The sequence below is a fragment of the Pleurodeles waltl genome, chromosome 1_2 (assembly GCF_031143425.1).
Source record: "Pleurodeles waltl isolate 20211129_DDA chromosome 1_2, aPleWal1.hap1.20221129, whole genome shotgun sequence".
In the NCBI taxonomy this organism is placed as follows: domain Eukaryota; kingdom Metazoa; phylum Chordata; class Amphibia; order Caudata; family Salamandridae; genus Pleurodeles; species Pleurodeles waltl.
Window position 1 is genome coordinate 1220083704 of NC_090437.1, and position 24247 is coordinate 1220107950.

Genomic DNA, 24247 nt, shown 5'->3' on the forward strand with positions numbered 1-24247 from the left:
ACATGAGAGGAAGAGGGCACAGACCGGCAGTACAATGCAGTCATTGGGCAAAAAAGATTACTGCCAGAAAGAGAAGCAACCCTGGCCTATCTAGTCAGTATGATGAAGTGGGCAACTTACCTCTCCTCTTGCTCTCTGTTAGAAATCAGGTCTCTAGTTGGCAGTGGTTTGCATCCTGTCCAACTAGGGAAACTCACTCTAGTCAGAGTAAGGGAGTCACACAGCTAAGACACCCCCTGCTCACCCCCTTGGTAGCTTGGCATGAGCAGTCCAGCTTATCTCAGAGGCAATGTGTAAATAATTTGCACACACACAGTAACGCAGTGAAAACACTACAAAAGGACTTCACATCTGTTTAGAAAAATAGCCAATATTTTCTGAGTAAAACAAGACCAAAACGACAAAAATCCAACATACACAAGTCAATATATCCCTTTTTAAAAGTTTAAGCAAATCTTAATCCACAGGAGTCAATGGATGTAGCTCGTAGCACAAAGTACCTGTGATGCGTCAAAAACAAACAAAGACAATGAGGGCAACAGGGGAGGTGAGGCACCTGAAAAGCAAAGAGATGATGTTGGTTCCTTAATGTGCAGAGGAGGTAATGCTTTGATTCTTTCCTCGTAGGTGAAATGATGCATCGTTTCCTTACTGGCAGGGGAGGTGATGCGTCGATTCCTTCCTCCCAGGAAAGGCAATGCGCAGATTTTCAGACACGCGGCCTGAGTTCCTTAGTGTGGTGTTGGGGGAGGGGGGAGGAATCCATGAGAAATTGGCACCCAGGAATGATGTGAGGAAAATCCAGACACGCTGTGTTGATAGGACCGTGCTGAAACAGGCGCTGCGTTGATGTTGCAGCCACAAAGCAGGTGCTGTGTTGATTCTCCAACCGCAGGCTAAGCGCTGCATCAATCCGATTCTCCAGCTGTGGGGCAAGCGCAGCATCGATTCTACAGCCGTGAGACAGGTGCTGCATCGATTCGTATGCAGTAGCATGTTGATGCGTGGATTTTCTCCTTCAGATCACCAGCTTGCACTTCCAAGGGCCCAGGGACTGGAGTTGGCATCACTTGGTTAGTCAGGACTCAGCAGAAGAACCCAGGCACTGACAGATGAAGTCTTTGATGTCCCTGAGACTTTATAACAGGATGCAAACTCAGGCCAAGCCCTTGGAAAAACTTTGGAAGCAAGATGTAGAAAGCCAAATCCAGTCCTTTCAGTCCCAAAACAGACGCAGCAAGCAGCAGGGCTGAGCCCAGATGTGTATTCAGCAGACAGTGAGAGGAATACAATGGTTAAGCAAGAAAATGCCTAATTTCTTAAAGTGGCATTTTCAAACTTACAATTCAAAAACCAACCTAATCAAAAGATGTATTTAAATTGTGAGTTCAGAGACCCCAAACTCCATATTTCTATCTGCTCCCAATGGGAAATTAAATTAAAAGATATTTCAAGGCAATCCCTGTGTTATCCTATGTGAGATAGGCCTTGCAATAGTGAAAACTGAATTTAGCAGTATTTCACTAGCAGGAGATGTGAAACACTCCATGGGGGGCGTGGCCAACAACATGCAGACAGGATGCGCTCTTAGTGAGCTCCGACCAACCAGCCTCCTAAATCCTGAAATATCCTGCAGGCAATGGCGCTGTAGCCCACTAATGATAGTTTCCCGGGGTCTGGTTGGACTCTGGTGCGGGCAGGCGACTTCCTGGTAGTGTGGGAGTCTCCTATTCTGAAGGAGAGTAAGGTCGGAGGGTGGGGCCTGTGCCGAAGCCTGGGGGAGACCAGGGCCTGCTGCACAGATGATGGAGTGAATGGGGGCGGGTGAGCACTCCTCTGCGGCGATCGGAAAAAGGAGCCGCCAAAGAAAGCCTGGAGCGGAGGCTGCTCTGAGAGATGAGACAGGAAAGGTAGCGGTGATTGCTGAGGGGAGCGCGCTGCTTGCGTCTGCAACCTGGCAGCAGTGACGGAGCGCGAAGGCATGGTGGGGACCTGCCTTAGAGGTTAGATATTATCGGAGGTGCTGGGGGCAGGCCTACAGAGAGGGAGAGGTGTATGGTGCCGTGCAGCCCTTGCTGAAGAGGTGCACAGTGTGCTGGGCTGGGGAAGAGGCCTGTGCAGCTTATGGGCACTAGAAAAGCCGAGGAGAAAACTGAGGGCCTTGGAGAGGCGAAAAGGCTCGATCGAGGCACTGGTGTTCCGTAAAAGGCCTCTTAAGGGGGGAAAGTGAAACATCTATGGTGGAGCAAAGTGGCTGGAGGATAAGAAGCACGGGAGTCATCTCTGCCTTGGAGACTCAGATGGGCGAACTGGACAAAGCCCCAAAGTGAGGGTGAATGGCAAATAGTGCAGGAAGCTGAGACAAATATACTGTACTAGCATTAAAAAGTGCGCACAACATAAGGATAGATACTGTGGCCTCCCCCTTGCTGAACATTAATTGACTCATATCGAAGTGCTGGTCCCATTTAAGTAAAACCTGGGGTGCAACCAGGCACAATGCCATGCTCAGGGCAACACCATCACTCAATATACTAATCTGGCACATGCAGCACAACGCCTTTCTGGGCAGACTCAGGACGCTTTGGAGGGGTCACCTGAGACTCAGCAGGAACCCACATGGGCAACACTACTGGAAGCTATACAAGGCTCAAGTACAGCACTGAAGGAGAAAATTGTAGGAGTATCGGTGATCTTGAGAGCGGTATCTTGAGAGCGGACCTGCGCAAGGTCGTGGACAAGGTGTCTGAAGCAGAGACCAAAATTACTACCCTACAATCGGAAGTTCAACAACTTCAAAAACAAATGTCAAAGGTGACGACGATCAACTCCACTCTTGAGGAGCTCGTGAAGGATGTTGAGGGACGCCCTCGAAGGAATAATCTTTGACTTTTGGGGTTCCCAGAGGGGGCAGAAGGGCCGGGGGTGGGGCAATGGATAGGAGAGGAGCTTAAACCGAAAGTGCTGTCGCCACACTTTGTCATAGAGAGAGCGCATAGGACATTGGCCCCGCATCCTGAACCAGGTGTTCCACCTCGAGCTTTGATCACCAGAATATTGAACTATAGGGACAGGGACGTTTTTCTCAAAGCAGCAAGAGAGCACGCAGGCCCCCCAATTTGAAGGCCGGAACAAAGCAATCTACCCAGACTATACTTGCAAAGTGCAGGAGCACCGCAAAACGTTCCTTGAAGTTAAAAAGCGCCTTCGAGCCATGCAACTCAGGTACATGCTCCTTTACCCAGCTAAGTTAAAGATTATACATGAGGGCAAGATGCACAATTTTGAACAGCCAGAGGAAGAATGGACATGGCTAGATATGGCAAAGATCATCCGGGGGCATCTGCAGGAAAAGTCGCAGCAAGAGCGCGATGGAAGGAGGGGATCACTTTACCACCGCTTTGCTGGAGGCTCCCAAGCAGCAGAGGGGGGAGGCCGGATCAGTGGAGATCTACAACAATGGCACAATGACCATCATAGACCAACCACGGAGCCAGGCAGACAACCCGGAACGATCATCACAGTAGCAGACACCCAACACCGAACAGGATGGTGACAATTCTAGCATCGTAGAGAGGAATGAGGGATACATCAGTGATCCGGTTTAGGGCTCAATGCATCACCTGGGAAGTGAAGCTAGGAGGGTCTACAACAAGATGTATGAAGGATGGATTTGGCAGACAGATGAACGAGCAGTATGAGATCAACTGGGGTACCTGCACAAACATTAATATTGAAAGGGGACACGGGGAGGAGGCAGAGGGAAGGGAGAGCTGGGAGAAGAATGTCTTCGCTAAGACAACATAATAACCTGTAAACACTTCTAGCATTTAAGCTAAAGAAGGAAATAATGGTTAGATTTGACATGGTACACCAAGCATTTAACTGTATACTTTACTTAAACTCAAGATTTGGGGAGGGGCGTGGAATCCCGGAAGCATCTCCGTGATGATGGATGGTGGGCACTGACGAGACTCTGATCTCCTATTGAAACAAGGAGTGGCCCAGGAAAGAAAATTGTTAGGAATAAGGCTGTGCGCGGTCCAGGTCCCGCCAGAAACTCAGCTGCGCGTATTTGTGGGGGTTCATGCGCACCACTTGTCATCCCCTCTTGTTCTAGAAGTGGTTATCAGCGTCGCCTGCCCTGTGGTAAAGCTCATGTAGCTGCAGGGTCAGGACATTGGTGGACAGATGCACTTATCAGTGCTATTCTATAAATGGAATACAATTCCCAGGTTTCTAGAGGCAAATCAAATCAAATCAAATCATTAACATTTATAAAGCGCGCTACTCACCCGTGCGGGTCTCAAGGCGCTAGGGGAAAGGGGGGGGGTTACTGCTGCTCAAAAAGCCAGGTTTTTAGGAGTCTCTGGAATGCGGAGTGGTCCTGGGTGGTCCTGAGGCTGGTGGGGAGGCAGTTCCAGGTCTTGGCTGCCAGGAAGGAGAAGGACCTCCCACCCGCCGTGGAGCGGCGGATGCGAGGGACGGCAGCGAGCGCGAGGCCAGGGGAACGGAGGAGACGGGTGGGGGCGTAGAAGCTGAGGCGACGGTTGAGGTATTCCGGTCCCTTGTTGTGGAGGGCTTTGTGTGCGTGGGTGAGAAGTCGGAAGGTGATCCTTTTGCTGACTGGGAGCCAATGCAGGTGTCTCAGGTGTGCGGAGATGTGGCTGTTGCGGGGTACGTCGAGGATGAGGCGGGCCGAGGCGTTTTGAATACGTTGCAGGCGTTTTTGGAGTTTGGCGGTGGTCCCAGCGTAGAGGGTGTTGCCGTAGTCCAGGCGGCTCGTGACGAGGGCGTGGGTCACGGTTTTTCTAGTGTCGGCGGGGATCCAGCGGAAGATCTTGCGGAGCATGCGGAGGGTGAGGAAGCAGGCGGAGGACACAGCGTTGACTTGCTTGGTCATGGTGAGAAGAGGGTCCAAGATGAAGTCGAGGTTGCAGGCGTGGTCTGCGGGGGTCGGTGCGGTGCAGAGGGCCACCAGGAGTCGTCCCAAGCAGATGGGGTGTTGCCGAGGATGAGGACTTCCGTTTTGTCAGAGTTCAGCTTTAGGCGGCTGAGCCTCATCCAATCTGCGACGTCCTTCATGCCCTCTTGTAGGTTGGTCTTGTCGCTGGCGGGGTCATTGGTGAGGGAGAGTATGAGTTGGGTGTCGTCGGCGTAGGAGGTGATGATGATGTCGTGCTTGCGTACGATGTCGGCGAGGGGGCACATGTAGACATTGAAGAGTGTCGGGCTGAGCGATGAGCCTTGAGGTACGCCGCAGATGATCTCGGTGGGGTCTGAGCGAAACGGTGGGAGGTAAACTCTTTGGGAACGGTTTGAGAGGAAGGAGGCGATCCAGTCCAGAGCCTGGCCTTGGATCCCGGTGGAGCGGAGGCGGGTGATTAGGGTGCGGTGACAGACGGTGTCGAAGGCAGCCGAGAGGTCGAGGAGGATGAGGGCGACTGTTTCACCGTTGTCCATCAGGGTTCTGATGTCGTCTGTGACTGAGATGAGGGCGGTTTCAGTGCTGTGGTTGGTTCGGAATCCGGTTTGTGAAGGGTCAAGCAGGTTGTTGTTTTCCAGAAAGGTGGTCAGCTGTTTGTTGACAGTCTTCTCTATTACCTTGGCGGGGAAGGGCAGGAGTGAGATGGGGCGGAAGTTTTTCAGGTCGCTTGGGTCAGCCGTAGGTTTCTTTAGTAGGGCGTTGACTTCGGCGTGTTTCCAGCATTCGGGGAAGGTAGCAGAAGAAAATGAAGAGTTGATGACGGCCTGGAGGTGCGGGGCGATGATGTCGTCAGCTTTATTGAAGATGAAGTGAGGGCAGGGGTCCGATGGGGCGCCGGAGTGGATAGAGTTCATGATGGTTTTGGTTTCTTCAGTGTTGATGTAGGTCCAGTCGTTGAGGGTGATGGCCGGGGGTGCGGGTTCGGTAATGCTTGGTTGGGTCTGGTGTCCGAAGCCGTCGTGGAGGTCGCTGATCTTGCGATGGAAGAAGGTGGCGAGGGAGTTGCACAAATCTTGTGAGGGCGTGAAGGCGTTGGCGTTGGGGTTGGAGAACTCCTTGACGATGCTAAAAATTTATCTGCTGTTGTGGCTGTTTTTGTCCAGTCTGTCGGTGAAAAAGTTCCTTTTGGCAGCGCGGATCAGGTGGTGGTGTTCGCGGGTAGCGTTCTTGAGGGCGGTCATGTTGTCAGCGGTGTGGTCCTTGCACCAGGCCTTCTCGAGGGTGCGACAAGTTTTCTTCGATTCTTTGAGGGTGTCAGAGAACCAGAGAGGTTTTTTGGTGTTGGCCTGTCGATGTGTGCGTTTGAGGGGAGCAAGGTTGTCTGCGCAGTTGGAGATCCAGTTCGTGAGGCTGAGGGCTGCGTCGTTGGGGTCGGTGGTGAGGGTGGGTTGGTTGGCGGCGAGTGCGGAGAAGAGTTGCTCTTCGGGGATTTTGTTCCACTGTCGACGAGGGATGGGTTGAGTGCGGAGGTGGCGGGTCTCGCGTGGGAATGTGAAGTGGACACAGCTGTGGTCGGTCCAGTGTAGAGCGGAGGTGTGGCTGAAGAAGATGTGTTTGCTGGCGGAGAAGATAGGGTCAAGCGTGTGTCCGGCGATGTGGGTGGCGGTGTTCACCAGTTGCTTGAGGCCGAGGTTGGCGAGGTTGTCGAGCAGGGCGGTGGTGTTAGGGTCGTTGTTTTGTTCCAGATGGAAGTTGAGGTCGCCTAGGAGAATGTAGTCCGGTGAGGCGAGGGCGTGCGGGGAGATGAAGTCGGCGATGGCGTCGCTGAAAGGGGCGCGCGGTCCGGGGGGACGGTAGACGAGGGATCCTCTGAGGGTGGTCCTGGGGTTGGTGCAAATCTGAAAATGCAGATGTTCAGCGGCGAGAGGGGTTTCTTCGGTGGAGGTGGTGACGCTGATGGAGTCTTTGAAGACTATGGCGAAACCTCCTCCTACTTGGTTGGTGCGGTCTTTTCTGGAGATCTTGTAGCCTTCGGGGATGGCAGTGGCGATGTCTGGGGCCGACGAGGCGTTCGAAGGCGACGTCCGGAGCTGTGGAGTCCAGGAGGTCCCAGAGTTCAACGGCGTGCTTGTGGACAGAGCAAGCGTTGACCAGGATGCACTTGAGGTGGTTGATGGCGCGTGGGCTGGTGGTCGTGGTAGTTGCATGGTGGAAGATGCCTTTGCAGGAGTTACAGGCGAAGGGTCCATGGGTGCGTTTGGGGTGAGCTTAGAAGCAGGTGTTGGAGCACCCTGGGTTGAGGGCGTGGAAGGTGGGGGGGGTCGTAGCGGGTCAGCGGGGTTCGGGAGAGCAGCGGCCCCCATAAGAGGGAGGAGGGGTCAGATGGGGGCGAATGGGAGCTGGGGGGCGGGGCGTGCAGGAGGTCGTGGCGGGAAAGCGTGAGGGGGGGGACAGGTAGAGTGAGAAGAGCTGGGGGAGGGGGGTTTAAGGGTAGAGGGGGTGAGTGTTAGGAGTTTTAGGAGATTAGGGAGAGGGATAGGAGTAGGGTTGAGAAGATAGGGGAGGGGGGGGTTGTAGAGGTGGGTGAGAGGTAGAGTGAGAGGATAGGAAGATAGGTAACAGAGGGGGTGTCGGGACGGGGGGAGAGATAGAGAAATAGATTGATGGAGAAATAGGTGGAGAGATAGAAAAATAGGTAGATAGGAGGAGGGGGTGAGTGAGGGAGTTAGATAGAGAGATAGGTAGATAGGAGGAGTGAGGGAGGCAGGTACCGAACGGGGTAGATAGGGGTGATAGAGAGGGGGAGGCGAGTGAGGGAGGGGGATGAGGCAGGAGCAGGAGGGCAGGGGCGGGAAGAGACAGAAGACGGAGAAAGCAGAAGAACAGAAGATCACAGAAGATCACAGAATCACAGAAGAAGATACAGAAGACGAAGAAGCAGAAGACAGAAGAAGATACAGAAGACGAAGAAGCAGAAGGCAGAAGAAGATACAGAAGACGAAGAAGCAGAAGGCAGAAGTTCACAGAAGAAGATACAGAAGACGAAGAGCAGAAGGCAGAAGACCACAGAACAAGATGAGGAAGAAGAGAGGCGACAGGAGAGGCTGAGAAGCACACAGAAGAAGAGAGAAGACGGGGAAAGAAGAGTACAGAAGAAGATTACCGAAGAGGAGCGAGGAGGAAGAGACAGAGAGGAGGAAAAGAAGCAGGAGCAGGAGAGAGGGTGAGTAGCGGGGGCAGGGCGATGGGGCTGGGAGGTGGGGGGTACTTACTGCGAGGTGGGTCTCAGGAACCTGGAAGAGCTGGAGGAGCTGCAGTGGCAGGGGGAGCGACCTACCCTTGGGTCAAGGCAGGGGCCATCTTGGGGTGTGGCAGGCCTATCAAGCCCAGCCACACCCAACCACACTGCTCACTATTTTGAAGACTTCGATGCAGTCAGACCTTGTGGGGGTTCCTCTGAAGAAGAGCAGATTTCCTGCATGGCAGATTGACAGCAAATCGGAGTATCCTTGTTTCCATGGTGAATTCAGATACGAGTAGGTCGTACTCGTAGCGGTAAGGTCTTGATGAGCCCAATCTTGAAGGGAGTTGTTACTTCCGAAGGTAAAGCGCCCCTAAGCACAACGAGCAAAGCGTTTTCAGTCCAAAGACTAAAGTGCTCCTGGCACGATGAAATTGCTTCAAGCCAAATGAGTAAAGCGGCCTTGACACGATGATCAAAGCGCTTCAGACCACATGAGTAAAGCACCTCTTAGCACAACAAGCAAAGCGATTCGGGCCACACGTGTAAAGCGCCCTTGGCACGATAATCAAAGCGCTTTAGTCCACAAGAGTAAAGTGCCCTTGGCAAGACACTCAAAAGCGCTTTAAGCCACACGAGTAAAGCGACCTAGACACGACGGTCAAAGCGCTTCATGCCACATGAGTAAAGCACCCTCTTAGCACAACGAGCAAAGCGCTTCAGGTCACAAGAGTAAAGCGCCCTTGGCACGACAATGAAAGCGTTTCAGGCCACATGAGTAAAGCGCCCATTAGCAAAACGAGCATAGCACTTCAGACAAACCAAGTAAAAGCGCTCTCTGGCATAATGAACAAAGCGCTTCTTGAACAACAAACAAGGCGCTTCTGCCCAACGAACAAAGCGCTTCAAGTTCTATGGGTAAAACTTTCAGGCTTTTGTAGTAAATGTGAAAACGTTTTGGAGATAAGCAAATTATAGTTTCATTGTTTTTTGGGAAGCATAATATGTGAGATACATATTTAAGTCTTTGAGAATTTCAAGGCTGAGATCAAACATTTATGTTAAGAATGCATAATTGTTACACGATTGATATTCAGAGTATGACCATAGTCCAAAGCTCTTGCCATCTCTAGGTTCAGAGGTTGCAGTTTGTTCTTGTTCCATGATTCAAAGAAGGGGCGTCACCCAATTCCCAAAGGGTCTCAATCTGATACCACGGCGACGCCTTTATTCAAGAGTCTACTGGTGAGTTTATACTGTAATGAATGAGTATATCCATATTTGTTCTAACCATTTCTTTTCAGATCTCTGTCCCTGCAGTTCCCTACCCTAATTCCCTCCCCTACCCCCCATCTGGCTTCATCATAACCCTGTGCTCTGATAGCTTTCTGAGTTTGTTGACGCCGGGAGGTGGGCCTTTTGTTCAGCAGCATGCAGATCCCGAGGAAAGGGCACTGTGACAGAATTGCTGGAACTTGTGTGGGCTAATTATGGTCTAAATCTACATTGCAATGAACACTGAGACACTTAAGGGAGGATTGGAAGGCGGGATTGTTCTGAATTTGAGGTCCACAAGGGAGAAGGGGATGATGATGCAAGTCCTGGCACATCAGGAAGGGTGGGCGAGAACAAGTTTTTGTTTAAATGTTCCTTGTCGGGGGAGGGGTGGGGAGTTTATCAGAGGGGTTCCATGTTGTAATGTTTTTGCGGTTAATATTCTGGAGACGCCGTAGATATGATAGGAAAGCCCATTTTAGGGTTCCCACTGTACAACTCAACAAATGGCTACCATGTGGAATGTACGTGGGCTGGGGTTCTATCAAAAACGCTATAGAGTGCTGAACTTGCTGAAGTGGCGAAGGGCGGATATAGCCTACTTGCAGGAGCCCCACCTCACTGATCAGGAAGTCGCCAAACTGACAAAAAAATGGAGGGGACAAATATATAGTGCTAACTACCCCTCTTATTACCGGGGGTGGCGGTCTGGTTTGCTCCAGGCATCCCATTTGTATTGACATACAAGGAAGCAGATGTGGAGGGTAGATCCTTGTACCTAACAAGGTAGATTAGACGGGACGGAAGTGGCCTTCCTGAACACATATGGGCCGAACATCAATGATGGTCAGTTTTACCCTAATTTGTTGGAGGTGGTTGCTCCGATAGCAGACATTAAATTGCTTTGGGCTGGGGACTTTAATTGTATTATTTGTACCATCATCCATCCAAAAAAACGCTAAACCACATATGACTGTGCAGCTACAGGACATCATGACACATATGTCCCTTCGAGATGTGAGGAGGGAAAAGCACCCGGGGAGATGAGAATATACATGTCACTAACTCACATATGGCACATTTAGTAGACTGGATAGACTGTTAGTCTCAGATGAGCTGGCACCAAAGATGCTCAGGGCGGAACACCTCTCCCACTATTTGTAAGATCACAAGCCGGTGCTCATCCCGTTCGAATGCGGGGAGGGTAAGGTCCCCTGGTGACTGGAGATTCTCAGCTGACATATTACAGGACACTTACAGAGAGGAAACGTTTGCTGTAGCTCTTCAGCACTATTTTAGAGGGACCTGGCAGGGAACGAATAGCCAAGCTACAGAGTGGGAGGCCATGAAGGCAGTTTTAAGAGGGCGATGTATAGGGCTCACCTGCAGAGTACGTAAAGCTTTACAGATGGAACTCTCTCATAAAGAGGAACAATTGGCAGCCTTGCAGGGAGCACCAACGGAGGAAGCACAGAGGGGAGGAGATGAGGTCACCCTACGGAGACAGATAGTCAAGGTGAGGGACAGGCTTGAACATTATACATTGAAGTCCTCCAGACAATTATTGTATCGAGAAGGGACACCTCAGGGCGTCTGTTAGTCTGGATTTTACGCAGGGAACTGCCGCATCACACCATTATGCACCTCAAAACCCCACGGGGGGACAGATACACACAGGCAGACTTGTTAGGTACACTGAGAGACCACATGCAACAGGTATACACTAGCTCAGTTACACACCAGCCGGTAGAAGGGCTGGGGTTTCTTGAAGGCCTGGAAGTTTCACGATTGAGGGAGGAGTCGATAAGGCAATTGAAGGCAGAAATCACACTGGAGGAGGTTAGACTTGCTTTGATTAGTTTGTCCGGGGGTAAGACTCCGGGCAGCAATGGCTTCCCGGTTGACTTCTATCATACATACTCGGGGGCTATGACCCAGCAACTGTTGGAGGTCTATCTTGAAGCTAGGGAAAGTGGAGAACTGCCTATGAGAGAAGGATGCATAATAATGATTCCAAAGCTGGGGGGGGGGGGGGGGGACACCTCTGATCCATCCTTGTACAGGCCACTTACAATGATAAATACGGATACTAAGATACTATGTAAACTGCTCGCGCTTCGTCTCCGAGCGGTAATGGTAGAACTGGTGCACGTAAATCAATGTGGATTAATTCCTGGCAGGAATCCCACAATGAATCTACGGCGTCTCATGCATGTGATGCACGAAACAGCATAATCCCAAGATGTTCCAGTGGTGGTGTCAGCTGATATAGTCAAAGCCTTTGATACAGTAAATTGGAGATATGGGCAGGGTGTGCTAGAGGCAATGGGATTTGGGCCACACTTCCAAGGCTGGATTAAGCTTCTTTATACTAAACTATGATCAAGGTCAACCTTGGCCGATCATGCTTGGACCCAGTGCCGGTGGGCAGGGGGACACGACAGTGTTGTCCATTGTCCCCCTCTCACCCCCTTGCTCTTGGTTTGGCAATAGAGCCACTGGCGATACAGCTTCGTCAACGAATGAAGCCTTGGGGGATTGTAGTGGAAGACACAACACATTTGGTGTCTCTGTATGCAGATGATACTCTATACTACTTGAGATCACCTGAAGAGTCGCTACTGCTTCAATATATGAATAATTTTAGGGACATAACAGGATTACGAATAAATCATGCTAAGTCCCTGGTGTTCCCCTTGGGACACATAGCACAGGTGGACCCCAGCGTGCTACTGCAACTTCCACTATGGTGGGAGACTGACAAGTTCTGATACTTCGGAGTAATTATACTGTCTACCCCCAAACAAAGAATACACTACAACATAAAAAGATGTTGGAGGGACTTGATGCGGTGGTGCAGTTCTGGAACACACTCCCACTCTCCCTGATTGGACGAGTTGCGGTTGTGAAGATGGTATTCCTTCCCCACTGTCTTTACACTTCACAGCATGAGTTTTGATGCACTGTCGAGAGCAGTGTTTCGGCGCTTGCACTCATTACTTACAACGCTGGTCTGGAAAGGGGGCCAGATGCAGGGAGGCTTGGGAATTTCTGCACTTGCGGACACCTGAGGGGGGGCTTGCAGTCCCGCAGATGGAGTGGTACTATTTGATCTACCAAATACAGCATGCCACCCATTGGTTGGTAGAGGGAATGATTTGGAAGAAGGCAAAGAAGGCTGATTCCTTTTGCATTCAGCTGGCCGAACAACAGAAAAGGTCTCATACCTCATCAGGCATACGACATTATGGGAAAGGACTGTTAAAGTGATTATGTGGAAGGCTCAATTTGCCAGAGTGTACATTTTGGGATTTACTGGCCTTCCACATGTTGACTGCGACAGTGGACACAACGGCTTGGAGAGCGGGGGATGAGAGACTTTAGGAGATCTTTATCCAACAGACGAGTTTCTATCATTTGAGGCTGCGTGTGAGACATTTGCTTTGGGGGAGGGGTAGTTTCTCATCTATGCTAGTATAGTTAGTATAGCCAAGGAGATTTGGCCAAGTTAACCAACTGTGCCGCCCTCCTCCCTGATGTTTGAGCGCTCTTGGAATTCGGGTGGACGAGACACTTGATATCGCAATTATACAAAGCCGTGCTAGTGTACAGCCCGAGACGACAATTCCCGGCTAGGGAGGCATGGGATACAGAACTAGGGACACTCCTTACTGAACATCAGTGGTCTACGATGTGCTCTGATTAGTACGGTGTCCTCTAGCTCTAGGTTTAGACTGACACATTTCAACTACCTGCACCGCACCTACATCACACCGGTCCTACTTCATAAGATAGATCACACTAGAATAACAGACTGCCCCCGCTGCCTTGTGGATAATGTCACCTTTCTGCACCTTGCTTGGAGTTGCCCACCTATATAAACATTTTGGGAGGAGGTGTTCAAGCATCTGGAGGCTGCTTGTGGAATACAGTTAGATAGCAGCCCTGTGGGTAGGGATGCTGGGGGATGTGCAACTACGCAGGGGAAGAAAGATGGAGTATAAGTTTACACACCTGACACTACTACTGGAAAAACATAGAATTGCTATAGTTTGGAAGGGGAGCACAGCCCCTGGGATAGAATACTGGAAAAGAGATTTGAAGGAATGGGCGCTGGCAGAAGAAATTCGCCTTAAACGAGTATGAACGGATAAAAAGTTGGAGGATAACCTGCAAGACTGAGGAACACTGCTGACTAGGTTTGAGGGGGAGGGCACACTGGGAGAAACAACAGATGATGAATGTTGAGCAGAGAGATAAAATGTGGAAACTCAGAAATGCTATGTAGTATGTATATGTGTGTTGGTGATCTCCAAAGTTCAAAGGTTCATAAACAGTGCACTACTGTAAGTATGAAATAAATATGCAATAAACAGATTTAAAAAATAAAAAAAAAGTAATACATTTCACCCTGTCCATGTAGTTGCCTTGGGTCTACATTATGGGTGACTTACATGTAGTAAAGGGGAAGGTTTGGGCGTGACCAGTGGGTGCACTTGCAAAGTTGAAATAACAGTTTAAAACTGCACACACAGGCACTGTGGTGCAGGCCTGAGACATGTTTGAAGGGCTACTCATGTGGGTGGCACAATCAGTGCTGAGGGCCCACTGGTAGCATTTGATTTACAGGCCCTGGTGCACTATATTAGGGACTTACTAAGTAAATCAAATAGGCCAATCATGGAATATTTTATACAGAGGGCATATGTACTTTAGCACTGGTTAGCGGTAGGAAAGTGCCCAGAATGTTCAAGCCAACGAAAACAGGTCAGGGAAAATAGGAGGAAGACAGCAAAATGTTTGGGGAGGACCCTAAAGAAACGTCAAGGTTCAACACTCTCCCTCCATGTGCACACCTTGAGTTGTACTCACTGATTCTATAGCAGACTGACAAACAGCTAAGGAAATCAGCTGACGCAGTCACGCAGTGGGGTGGAGAAATCTTTGTGATGCAAGGCAAACACAGAAGAATATTTTTCTATGGTTGAAACTTCACAGAAATAGAAGAAACCTTATGGATGAGCCCTAATCTGAGGAACGATTTGCTGGCTTCCACTACTGCACCCTCTACAGAAATGGCTGCCATCTTGGAGAGTAAGTATTTGCTTTTTATTACTAAAAGATCTACACATCTTGATAGAAGGAGTTTAAATATATAGGATTGTAATTTAATTTTAAGAGACTTAACACAATATTTTGAGTGCTAAATCTTGCAATAATTCAGGGCCATTGGTATGAATCGTTTCAGCTTTTACAAACCCGCTCATTCTCAATGTTAAAACCCTTTCTTTTAATGTGCTGACAGAAATGAGAACATTACAATGCTGAGAGCTCCATTAAAGACAAAGTAGTAGTTTAGGGCTGGTATAGGCCTTCTGCTCGGGCACGCCAATGTTTGTCTTTCTGTTTCCCTCTCCTTACTTTAGATCAATCTACTCTCAGAGAGTGGAATGTTCTAGAGCCTTACAACCCTTCTGTCTCATACTAGATCAGTTGTTGAAGGCCCTCTCCCTCATTAGGTTTAGGGCCTTTAACAACTGGTATATCCCTTGGCAGCAGGCTGTAAAGCTATAGTAAAATCAGCCATTTCTGTGTTTCATTTGGCAATTCGGAGAAAGCTTGTTTGAATCTCTAAATAAGTTGAGAAATGGAAAACAAATCGGTATTTGGAAGGGGTGTGTTATGGACGTCCATTCCAAATTAAATGTATGTAAATGGTTTGAGAGCGTAATTGCATCGCCTGCGGTGGAAGCGCAAGATGGCAGAGAGGCAGCACTGTAACCAGCCCATTTCAGAGGAACTTTTTTCCTTTTGGTACTTGCCCCTTCCATATGCATTCAGCGGATATATAATTACAATTCCTTCCACTGGAAAACAACAAATGCTTTCCTGTCAGAAGACCCGAAATGTGAACAGCAGTGGCAACAAGCCAATCGCTCAAGAGGGTGACTGGCCTTTCTCTTGAATGCCAATTGTGGGCTGATCCACAGTAGAAGTGGCGCTTCAGGTCGGCGATGGTTGAAAGGCGCTGACCCTAGACCCTCTCCATTTATTAATATCTAATGTGGGACTATGTCCATTCATGATAATACATCTGGCGAAACAGCTATAGTTGTTTTTAAATCGGACCTGTAAAAAAATGACCGAGTGATAGACAAGATCACCTGAAAAAGCTGTTTTTTAACAGATCAGACTTCGAGACATGGTAACCAGCAAACACACAGTCAGGGGGAAACCAAAGTCAGGAAAACTCATTTTGGAGGCCAGTTCAATAGTATCTCGTTACCTTTGTGGGGAAAAAAAAAAAAAACTTTGAAAGGTAATAGATCTACTGCCTTGTATTCCCTCTACCAACAATAGATGTGCGCGCTCAGAAAACGTGCTTTCCACAAAGCTGCGCCAGACACGTGCACATCATACAAACATTGTAAACGAAAGTAATCCCGTCCTGTTTTGTCACAAAATACCGTTATTACTATGGCATATATGTTTATACCGCGGCTTTTCCGCCGGGGAATACAATAATAAATAGTCCTTTTCCAATGACACACAGCACCTTTCCCCTCTACATATCTAAGAACACGTGGAAGTCATCTCCTTGTCCGAGGTGCCTCGCCCCCTACAAAGTGTTTGTTTATTTAGCGCCACTCCGAGCTCCTATGGGTGTAATGACTTCCGCTCGGCCGCCGGAGTGATTACCCACACGGCTGGTCCCGTTATTGGTTCATAATGGCTGTTTATTTGGTTTACTACTGCTGCAGCGGCAGGCATTAAGGGAGATTTCCGCAGCGGGGCAGACTCACCATACTCCTTCCGGAGGTGGTCTGGAACGTGGGGTTCATAACCTTCCTTCTCGGGCACTTCTATGAAGTCATCGTCATCCTCGTCGTCGGTGGCTTTCGACTAATTTAAAAATAAGGAGACAAAAAGGAAGACATTTGGTGAATTGTCCTTAGGGGGGGGGGGGATTAATGCAACTCCCTGGCGTCTAATTTGCTGTTAAATGAAGGCACGAGGCACTTTAAAGTTGCGTTTACTTAAAACCTCCAAATCTGCGTTTCGGACACAGAAAGCAGAATTCTCTATCTACCGCAGATTTTCTTCTCGGAGTCCGGCCATGGAAAGTATGCCACATATTGAATGACGTATGGCAAACTACAAACAAAGCTACATTGAATGGGTCGAATACCATTAAAAATACAAAGAAGTCCCTAAAAAAGATTATTTGAAAATTAGCCAATACCTACCTATTACAGGAGTGCGTCGCGGACATGAGAGCACGTGAGAACAAGAGAACGGCGCTGCGAGTAGGAAACAGTGTGATGTGACATATGGCCTATTCAGCAGAGAGAGAGAGAGGCGTATGGGTAAAATAAAAAAAGCATTGCAAAGGTTCCGAACTTGAGGAAACCTAGAAAAATAAACAAGTGAGAAGCACAGATGTATATTTGGAGAAGACAAAAGTGGCAGGCAAAGTGGTGTTGAGATAACAGAAGGTACACAGAAAGCAACACCGCCAAGTCTTTGGATGGAATACATAAAATGTCCTTAAGATTTGCTAGAACAATAAGCGCTGGGGAAGCCAAAAGGACTCACCAAAAACGTCATTTTGCAGCCACATACATGACTTCGGAATGAAACAGATGCGTTTTCTTACTTAAAAATACCAAAAAACAAGGACTGACCATGTTGGGGGGAGGGGGAGTGCTATGGCGAGTAAGTGGGGGTTGGGAACAGTAGAGTAGTGGGGGGAGATAACCGATGTGGAGGAGCTAGGGGATGGGAAACAGGAGGTGGGAAGCAAAAGGATGGGCTACAGCAGCTTTGTCAAGTGCCACGCATCTGGGGTAAGACTAACGCATTTTAAGATCTTACAAGTGGCGTTGCGTGCGCCTATGACAGTCCGAGGGTGCTTAGCCTGGTGCCATCACCTTAAAACATACTACCGCTCTCTGGTGGGCCCACATGGTGCTGCACAAGCCACAGGACATCAATGGTTTCACCACCCCAATCCTGTCCCGCCTGCCTGTTCTGCCTGGCGCAAGCCGATTTGAGCACAGCATACTCTGGCCAGTTCACGGCTCCAACAGGACTTCGCCACACTCCTAACAGAAGGAAAAAGGGCACTCCTGTCTTGCCATCCCAGATGGTCTCACAGCAGCTCAGCTGCGTGGTACCAAGTACAGAAGTGCTGTACTTCTGTGCACAATATCAGGTGAGTGCAGTACTTACTTTGATTCAGCTGCCAACATTAGAACATGGAAGAGATCGATCTTAAAAACGTAATCGGCAGACCAAGCCACAGAGACTGCATTGATTGCTGCCATGGACGGCATCAGGACACTCCTCAACCAAGGAGAGTCGGCAGCTCTGATCCTTTTGGACCTCTCTGCAGCATTCAATACAGTCTCCCACCACACTCTCCGCAACAGACTCCAAAACATAGGCATTAAAAAAAAAAAAAAAACACCCTTAAGTGGGTTGCCTTTTTCCTCTCAGGTCGCACACAGAGGATCTGCCTTCCTCCCTTCACTTCTACACCCAAGAACATCTGCAGCTTACCCCAAGGATCCTCCCTCAGCCCAAACCTGTTCAACATCTACATGACCCCCCCTTGCAGACATCGTCAGATCCTACGGACTGCATAGTCTCCTACACCAACAACACTCAACTGATCCTCTCACTCACCAAAGACCCCCCACAACACCAAAGCCAACTTCCGCAACGGGCTGGAAACGACATGAAGGAGCTGGGAGAGTGGGGAGGAAACAATATGAAACATCTGTGAGGTGTAGCGTGACATGTAGCTAAGCAATACAGTGCAGGCGTGGGACGCAAAGTGAAGCTGAAGTTGGGTAGGAAGCAACATGGAGTGGGTGAAAAGCAACGTAGAGTGGGGTGTGTTAAGCAATGTGGAGTAGGGGAGTGGAGAGCAATGTGGAACTAGAGTGGAAGCAATATGAAGCAGGGGTGGGGCAACGTGGATCAATGCATGAGGGAGGGGGGAAGCATACAAAGGAGAAAGCAACATAGAGCCTGGGAAAGATTGGCAAGGGGAAGAACATGAGACACTTAAGAACATGAGGGAGACTGCAGTGTGGGTAGCAGGTACTCAGGGGGTGGGGGCAGAAGCACAGAGGGAGATAGTTGGAAAACATGCACCCTCATGTGCTAAGCCAACAAAAAAACTTTTCTTAAAGTGAGCAGTGCAAAGACAGACAGTAGAGTCTATGCTCCAGGAAAGTGACAAACAAGATGGACAAGTAAAACCAAAGAACAAGAAGCAAACAAACGAATGACAATAATGCTAACCAATGATAAGCAATGGGCCAGCTATAAGGCTTGATAAACTCTTAATAAGACCGCAATAGGTCTTTTGCAACCAGACAGCTGTGCTGTCTGCTAAGCCCGACCAAAAAAAGTGAAGAGGCCTAATTGGGAAATTAAGTGCAGCTAGGACAGTGCTTATAGCTCAAAAGAAAAATCAAAATTTGAACCAACACTTATCTAGACAGTGACAACAAAATATAACTATACATGAGCTTAGCACAACAACAAAAAAAGGAGACGTAAACTAGCTTGTTGACAATAAAAATGTCCAACAACACAGTGGAATTGTGATACGTCGTGGGACAATAAAGTAGCTCACGGGGTGGTGGCAATCCCACTCCCAATTTGTACAAGAATTCACTAGATGCAGAGAAAATGTCTGAGCATTAAAAAAAATGAAGCTAATATAGCACTCAGCAAAGTTAACAGTAGCAACAAGGTTGGACACTATAAAGATGAACTCCACACTAATTACTCACTCAGATTCCTGTAAAATTACCTAGAAAGTGCGATATCTTATTTTTCTTGGTTTGAAATTACTACAGTTATTCACAGTGCAAAACTACTACCCCATTCCAAGTTAATGAGGTTGGAATGAGGGATAACCATCGATATCAGAGTTTGCACACCCAATTACTGCAGAAATTTTTTTTTCTGACCTCTTTTACCCATGCATCATTCTTACCACAGACGCTGCCCAAGACGCGATCTCTGGAGCATGCAGATCTCATACACTTTTAAATGGCAAATTTGGGTAGAAAAACCCTGTTTGCGCCGAATGTGACATTATCATCGAGCTCATAATGAGGACCAACCCTTCCTACTTTTTCAGTAGTTCCTGTTTACTTTGCTGCAAACAAGCCCTAAATTCAATGAGTCAGAGCATTTTCAAGATGACAAAAGTCTTCAGGCATAATAAACATGGGTTCCGAGGACTGGGGGTTTGTGGGGAGTGTACTAGGGTAATTCTATTGTCCTTAGTCACCTAAGACTAGAGTCCAGTTAGGAGCAGGTACATTACCCGCAAAAAAATCCAGAGACAGATGTCTGGTAAGACAAAAGCAGGGTCCTTCAGCAACCAGACCGTGTGTACACAAGAATCGTCTTGGTATCCTGATCTAATCCTTTCAAGTGTCCTGCAAGTGCACTTGAATACATGTGAACCCAGCAGACTTATCAAGCAGGATCTGACGCTTAAGAAGGATTTTACACTTTAGTGCCTGCAGCCATCACCCTGCATATTTTGTGGCATTCAGGGGAGTGATCTGTGCCCATTAAGGTCAGCTTACTGTACGCTTCTGGAAGGAATTTCACACTTATTCAAGGCCAAATCGCTGACTGGGAGAGGCTGGTGAGCCAATGCAAATTAGCCTCCAAAAACTTCAGGCATTGAAAAGGTCACTTTCTAAATGTTACTTTTCTTTAATATTTATTTTAATCTGTACTTTTGTTTTTCTACAGAGAACAGCAAGGCCTGCCACAGAGAAAGCAGTGTGTTGGTCCTTCTCACTATAGGGGCATGGTACACGTCCCACTTTTAAAATCCATGCACCCTACCTTGTGGGCTACAAGGCTTATGTAGGGGTGATTTATAAATATATAAAGGGAGAGGCATGGTCTGCCAAGATGGCCGACAACATGTACTAGAGTTGAGCTCAGCTGGCTCAAATCAACATCCTGGCTTATCGGGGAACATACAAAGGGGTTCTTTAGTCCCAGAGCTCACTACACTATGCTACCTGGAGGCTGTGACTGGGAGGCTCTCTGACAATGACAGCAGGGGCTGGAGTTGCTGACTGAAGAGGAGGCCCATGCACAAGAAGGTGGGCGTGAGTATGGTGATGGTCCTTGTCTGGTTCAGGCTGCCTGTGGATACCTGAGACAAGATTGCAGAGCAGATTTGCCCCATGTGGGTTGCCGCTTGTGCTCCGATTTGGAGCGTGTGGTGGTGAGCAGGGGTTCTCAGCTGCATAGGAGGGCACAGAGTAGCTCCTGGTGGTGACCCCGGGGTTTTACCTGTGCTGGGGAAGTACAGCGTTGTGTAGATCCAGCCCATGGAGAAGATCACAGTCGAAGAGGATGTGGTGCCTGGAGTGAGAAGGCTTGCCTATAGTGCAGCTGCTGGACTGACCTCGTGAGAGAAGCTATCATGTTTGCAGGGGAGAGGCCTAGCTCTGGTTGAGGGACCGCCTCTTGTGCTGATGGCCCCTGGTGCTGGACTGGGCCTCTATCTCTCTTATACTTTAAGTGGACCCAGGGACTTTTGCAAGTTGCCCACCTGGGGGCAGGAAGTGGTGCTGAAGCACCAGCATGTGGAAGCAACTTGCCTGGCTGGTGAGGGTGCCTGCGCTTGGCTGGTCAGGTGGCCCCTGACGGTCAGCAGGGGCTGGGGTTAGTGGTGGATGGACTGTGGTTGAGATCCAGGCAGGGCTTTAAGTGGATCGCACTGGCAGTTCTCAAAACCAAGGTGCTGAGACGGGTCCGTATGGGGCTCTCCATTTTTGCTCTCGCCCTCAGCAGGAAAATATATGACTTAAGCGAGGTACGACCCTTCCCCCGTTTTGATGGAACTTCAAAGAGACTGCTTTGTTATGCATGCAGTCACGATCAGGAGCTAAAATCATCTGATGGTGATCTGAAAGTGCACACTGTGGAGTCTGCAGGAGACAAGGGGGGTGGTGGGCAGAGCGCAGTCTCTAAATGTAACATCCAGGCAGTGATTAGCTGCTGAAGGCCGATGGCACATTTTCAGATGATCAGACTAAAGGAGAGATGGAAACAGAGAATAAAGCATTCCATGAAAACTCTTCTTTCCTCCACAGTTACTGGGACAGAGTGTCCACTGCAGCTGATTCAAAGTTCTGCTGAGTGTTTTTTAGATTGAGGCCTGCATCTTGGGGACATTCAGAAAGCTGACCTAGGAATGCATTCACCCATTGAATGCTATTGGCTTGGTATTTTTGTAACATTTTCTTGCTTTCGATTTGCTGGCTTTGTTTTAGGCTGTGCAGCTTGAGTTCGTACCTTCCCTTGCCCAAACCTCAATTACAGTAGCCTTCAGAGTGCACCCTTTCTGTAAAAAGGCCTGTAAATCTTGTGCTTATCTCGTCATACTTGCTGAGTATCCAAAGATCGAGGTCAAATGTCAGGTACTGTATTCTGAGAGCACTTGTTTACTTTCTTTCTCAGACTTCTAAGTGGGAGGATTTATCTGACAATCTTGCTGGATGCTGGTGTTAGGAAAGGGTTTTTGTAGCACACAACAAAATGTAAGTAACCTGTGTAAGTATTTTAGAATATATAAGAATTAGAAACACAAATGAACCACTTTTTTGCTGTTTCTGAAGTGTGATGGAAACAAATACTTTAAAAAGATCGAGACAAACCAGGTGATACAATTTCCACACATTTTGTCTGTGCATTGTATAGTTTTATTAGTAAAACTGTATGTCCATGCAAATGTAATGGTCATTTCAATTGAAAATGCTGCCACACCACGAACACTCCACTCTATGCCACTCCACTGTACCCTGCAGCACTCCACACCACTGCACTGTACTCTGCACCACTCTACTTTACACCACTCCATGCACTGAACTCTGCACCACTTCACTGTATGCCACTCCACTCTGTGCCACTCTACTCTACCGCTCTACTCTATTCTAATGCACTTTTTGCCACGCTACTCTACATCACTGTACTCTTAGCCACTATACCACTCCAGTCCACAACAATCTACTCTGCACAACTCCACTCTACGCCATTTTACTCTAAGCCACTCTGCAACACTGCACTCTATGCCAATCCAGTGTACGCTACTTTAATCTACTCTGCAGCACTGCACTCTACGCAACTGCACTCTACCCTGCACCACTCAATCCCACTGCACTCTAATCTGAAACAATCTACTCTATGCCAAAGCATTCTACGCCACTCTACTCCACTGCACTCTAGGCCAATGCACTCTACACCACTGCACTCTATCTCGGTATATGCCACTGCTCTTTACACCACTGCACGCACAGCCACTGCACTCTACAGCACTATACTCTACACCACTCAATGCCACTCGACCCTACTCTGCACTCTACACCACTGCACTCTATGCCAGTCGATTCTACTCTGTGCCATTGCCCTCTGCATCACTCAACTCCATGCCACTCCTCTTTGCACCAATTTACATCACTACAACTCTGCACCACTGCACTCTGCGCCACACCACTACACCACTCTACTATGCACTACTCTATGCCCCTGCATTCAACGCTGCATTGTATGCCGCTGAATTCAATGCTACTGGACTCAATGTCACAGCATTCAATGCCATTATACTTTGTAACACTCTATGCCAACGCACTTTACACCAGTCCAATCTACGCCACTCCAGTGTATGCCACTCTACACCACTCCACACTATGCCACTCCAATACATGACACTCTCTGCCACTCCACAACACTCTACTTCCCTCTTCGCCATTTTACTCTACGACACTCCACGCCACTCCCCTCTATGCCACTAACCTTTAGCCATACTGAACAGTAGCCAAGCTAGTTTACAACATGGCCCAAACACATGGGCAAAGCCAATAGCTTTTGTATTGGCGAGAACTAATGGCTTTTCCAATGCTTGTTTTATTTCTAGTCGATGGCACTTTGTCACTGGGATAAACTCTTGGCTCAAATGTCCTGCTTTACTGAAACACAGAGCAGAGGGATTGTTTTGGGTTAGTATTGTTTATGATTTTGTGAAAGAATTGTTCAGGAATGTGTGCAGCACAGTATTCTGGTCCCCTCTATTAGGCTACATACACCCTTTGTTACAGAGCCCACACCAGTTTTCTGGAGTCCTGTTTCATGGTCATGACCCTTTTGCCCCTCCCCCCAACACAGCCCCTCCCCCCATATACACACACACACTTTTTATCCCATTTAAAGCACTGGCTCCAGGGTTGCTGGCCCCACTTGTCGCTTTGCTTGAGCTGTCCAGGCTGGAAACCTTGATTCAGAGCTGATATTCATGGATTACTGCTCTGAGCAGCATGATTGAGTCATTGCTGGGGAGGTGGGTGGCGATCATGGGCAACCACAGACAGTTCAGCAGACAAAAATTGACCAGTATGCTGGAGTGGTGAGGAGTAAACAGGTGGCAAGGAATGAGGGGGATCTGCATCCTACTGGCTCCACAAGCGCACAGATACTGGCTGCCATCGAAAAGCCACGGCTTGCATTGGAACACAAAATAGATTCTGTCACAATAGGCGTTAACCTCCTCTGCACAGATCTCCGCAAAGTGAGCAAATGAACCCTGACAACTGAACAATCGAGCAGACATTCCAAACAACTGTTAAGAAGTTACAAACCCAGGTGAGCTCCCTCTCGGACCTTTCCCACCGACTTGAGACTAGACGAGAGGTTATGGAGGGCAGATCCCACTGCAACAACCTAAGATTCATAGGGTTCCCTGAAAAGGCAGA

General features: G+C 48.6%; 1 protein-coding gene across 2 annotated transcripts in view; it reads right to left on the reverse strand.

The window, feature by feature from the left end:
* UVSSA (UV stimulated scaffold protein A) overlaps positions 1-24247 on the reverse strand; it is a 268598-nt gene that overhangs the window by 133950 nt on the left and 110401 nt on the right. For both annotated transcript variants that reach the window (XM_069204021.1, XM_069204029.1), the window contains one exon: positions 16247-16346. In XM_069204021.1, coding sequence (XP_069060122.1) covers positions 16247-16346 — 100 coding nt within the window. The remainder of the gene's footprint in view (positions 1-16246; positions 16347-24247) is intronic.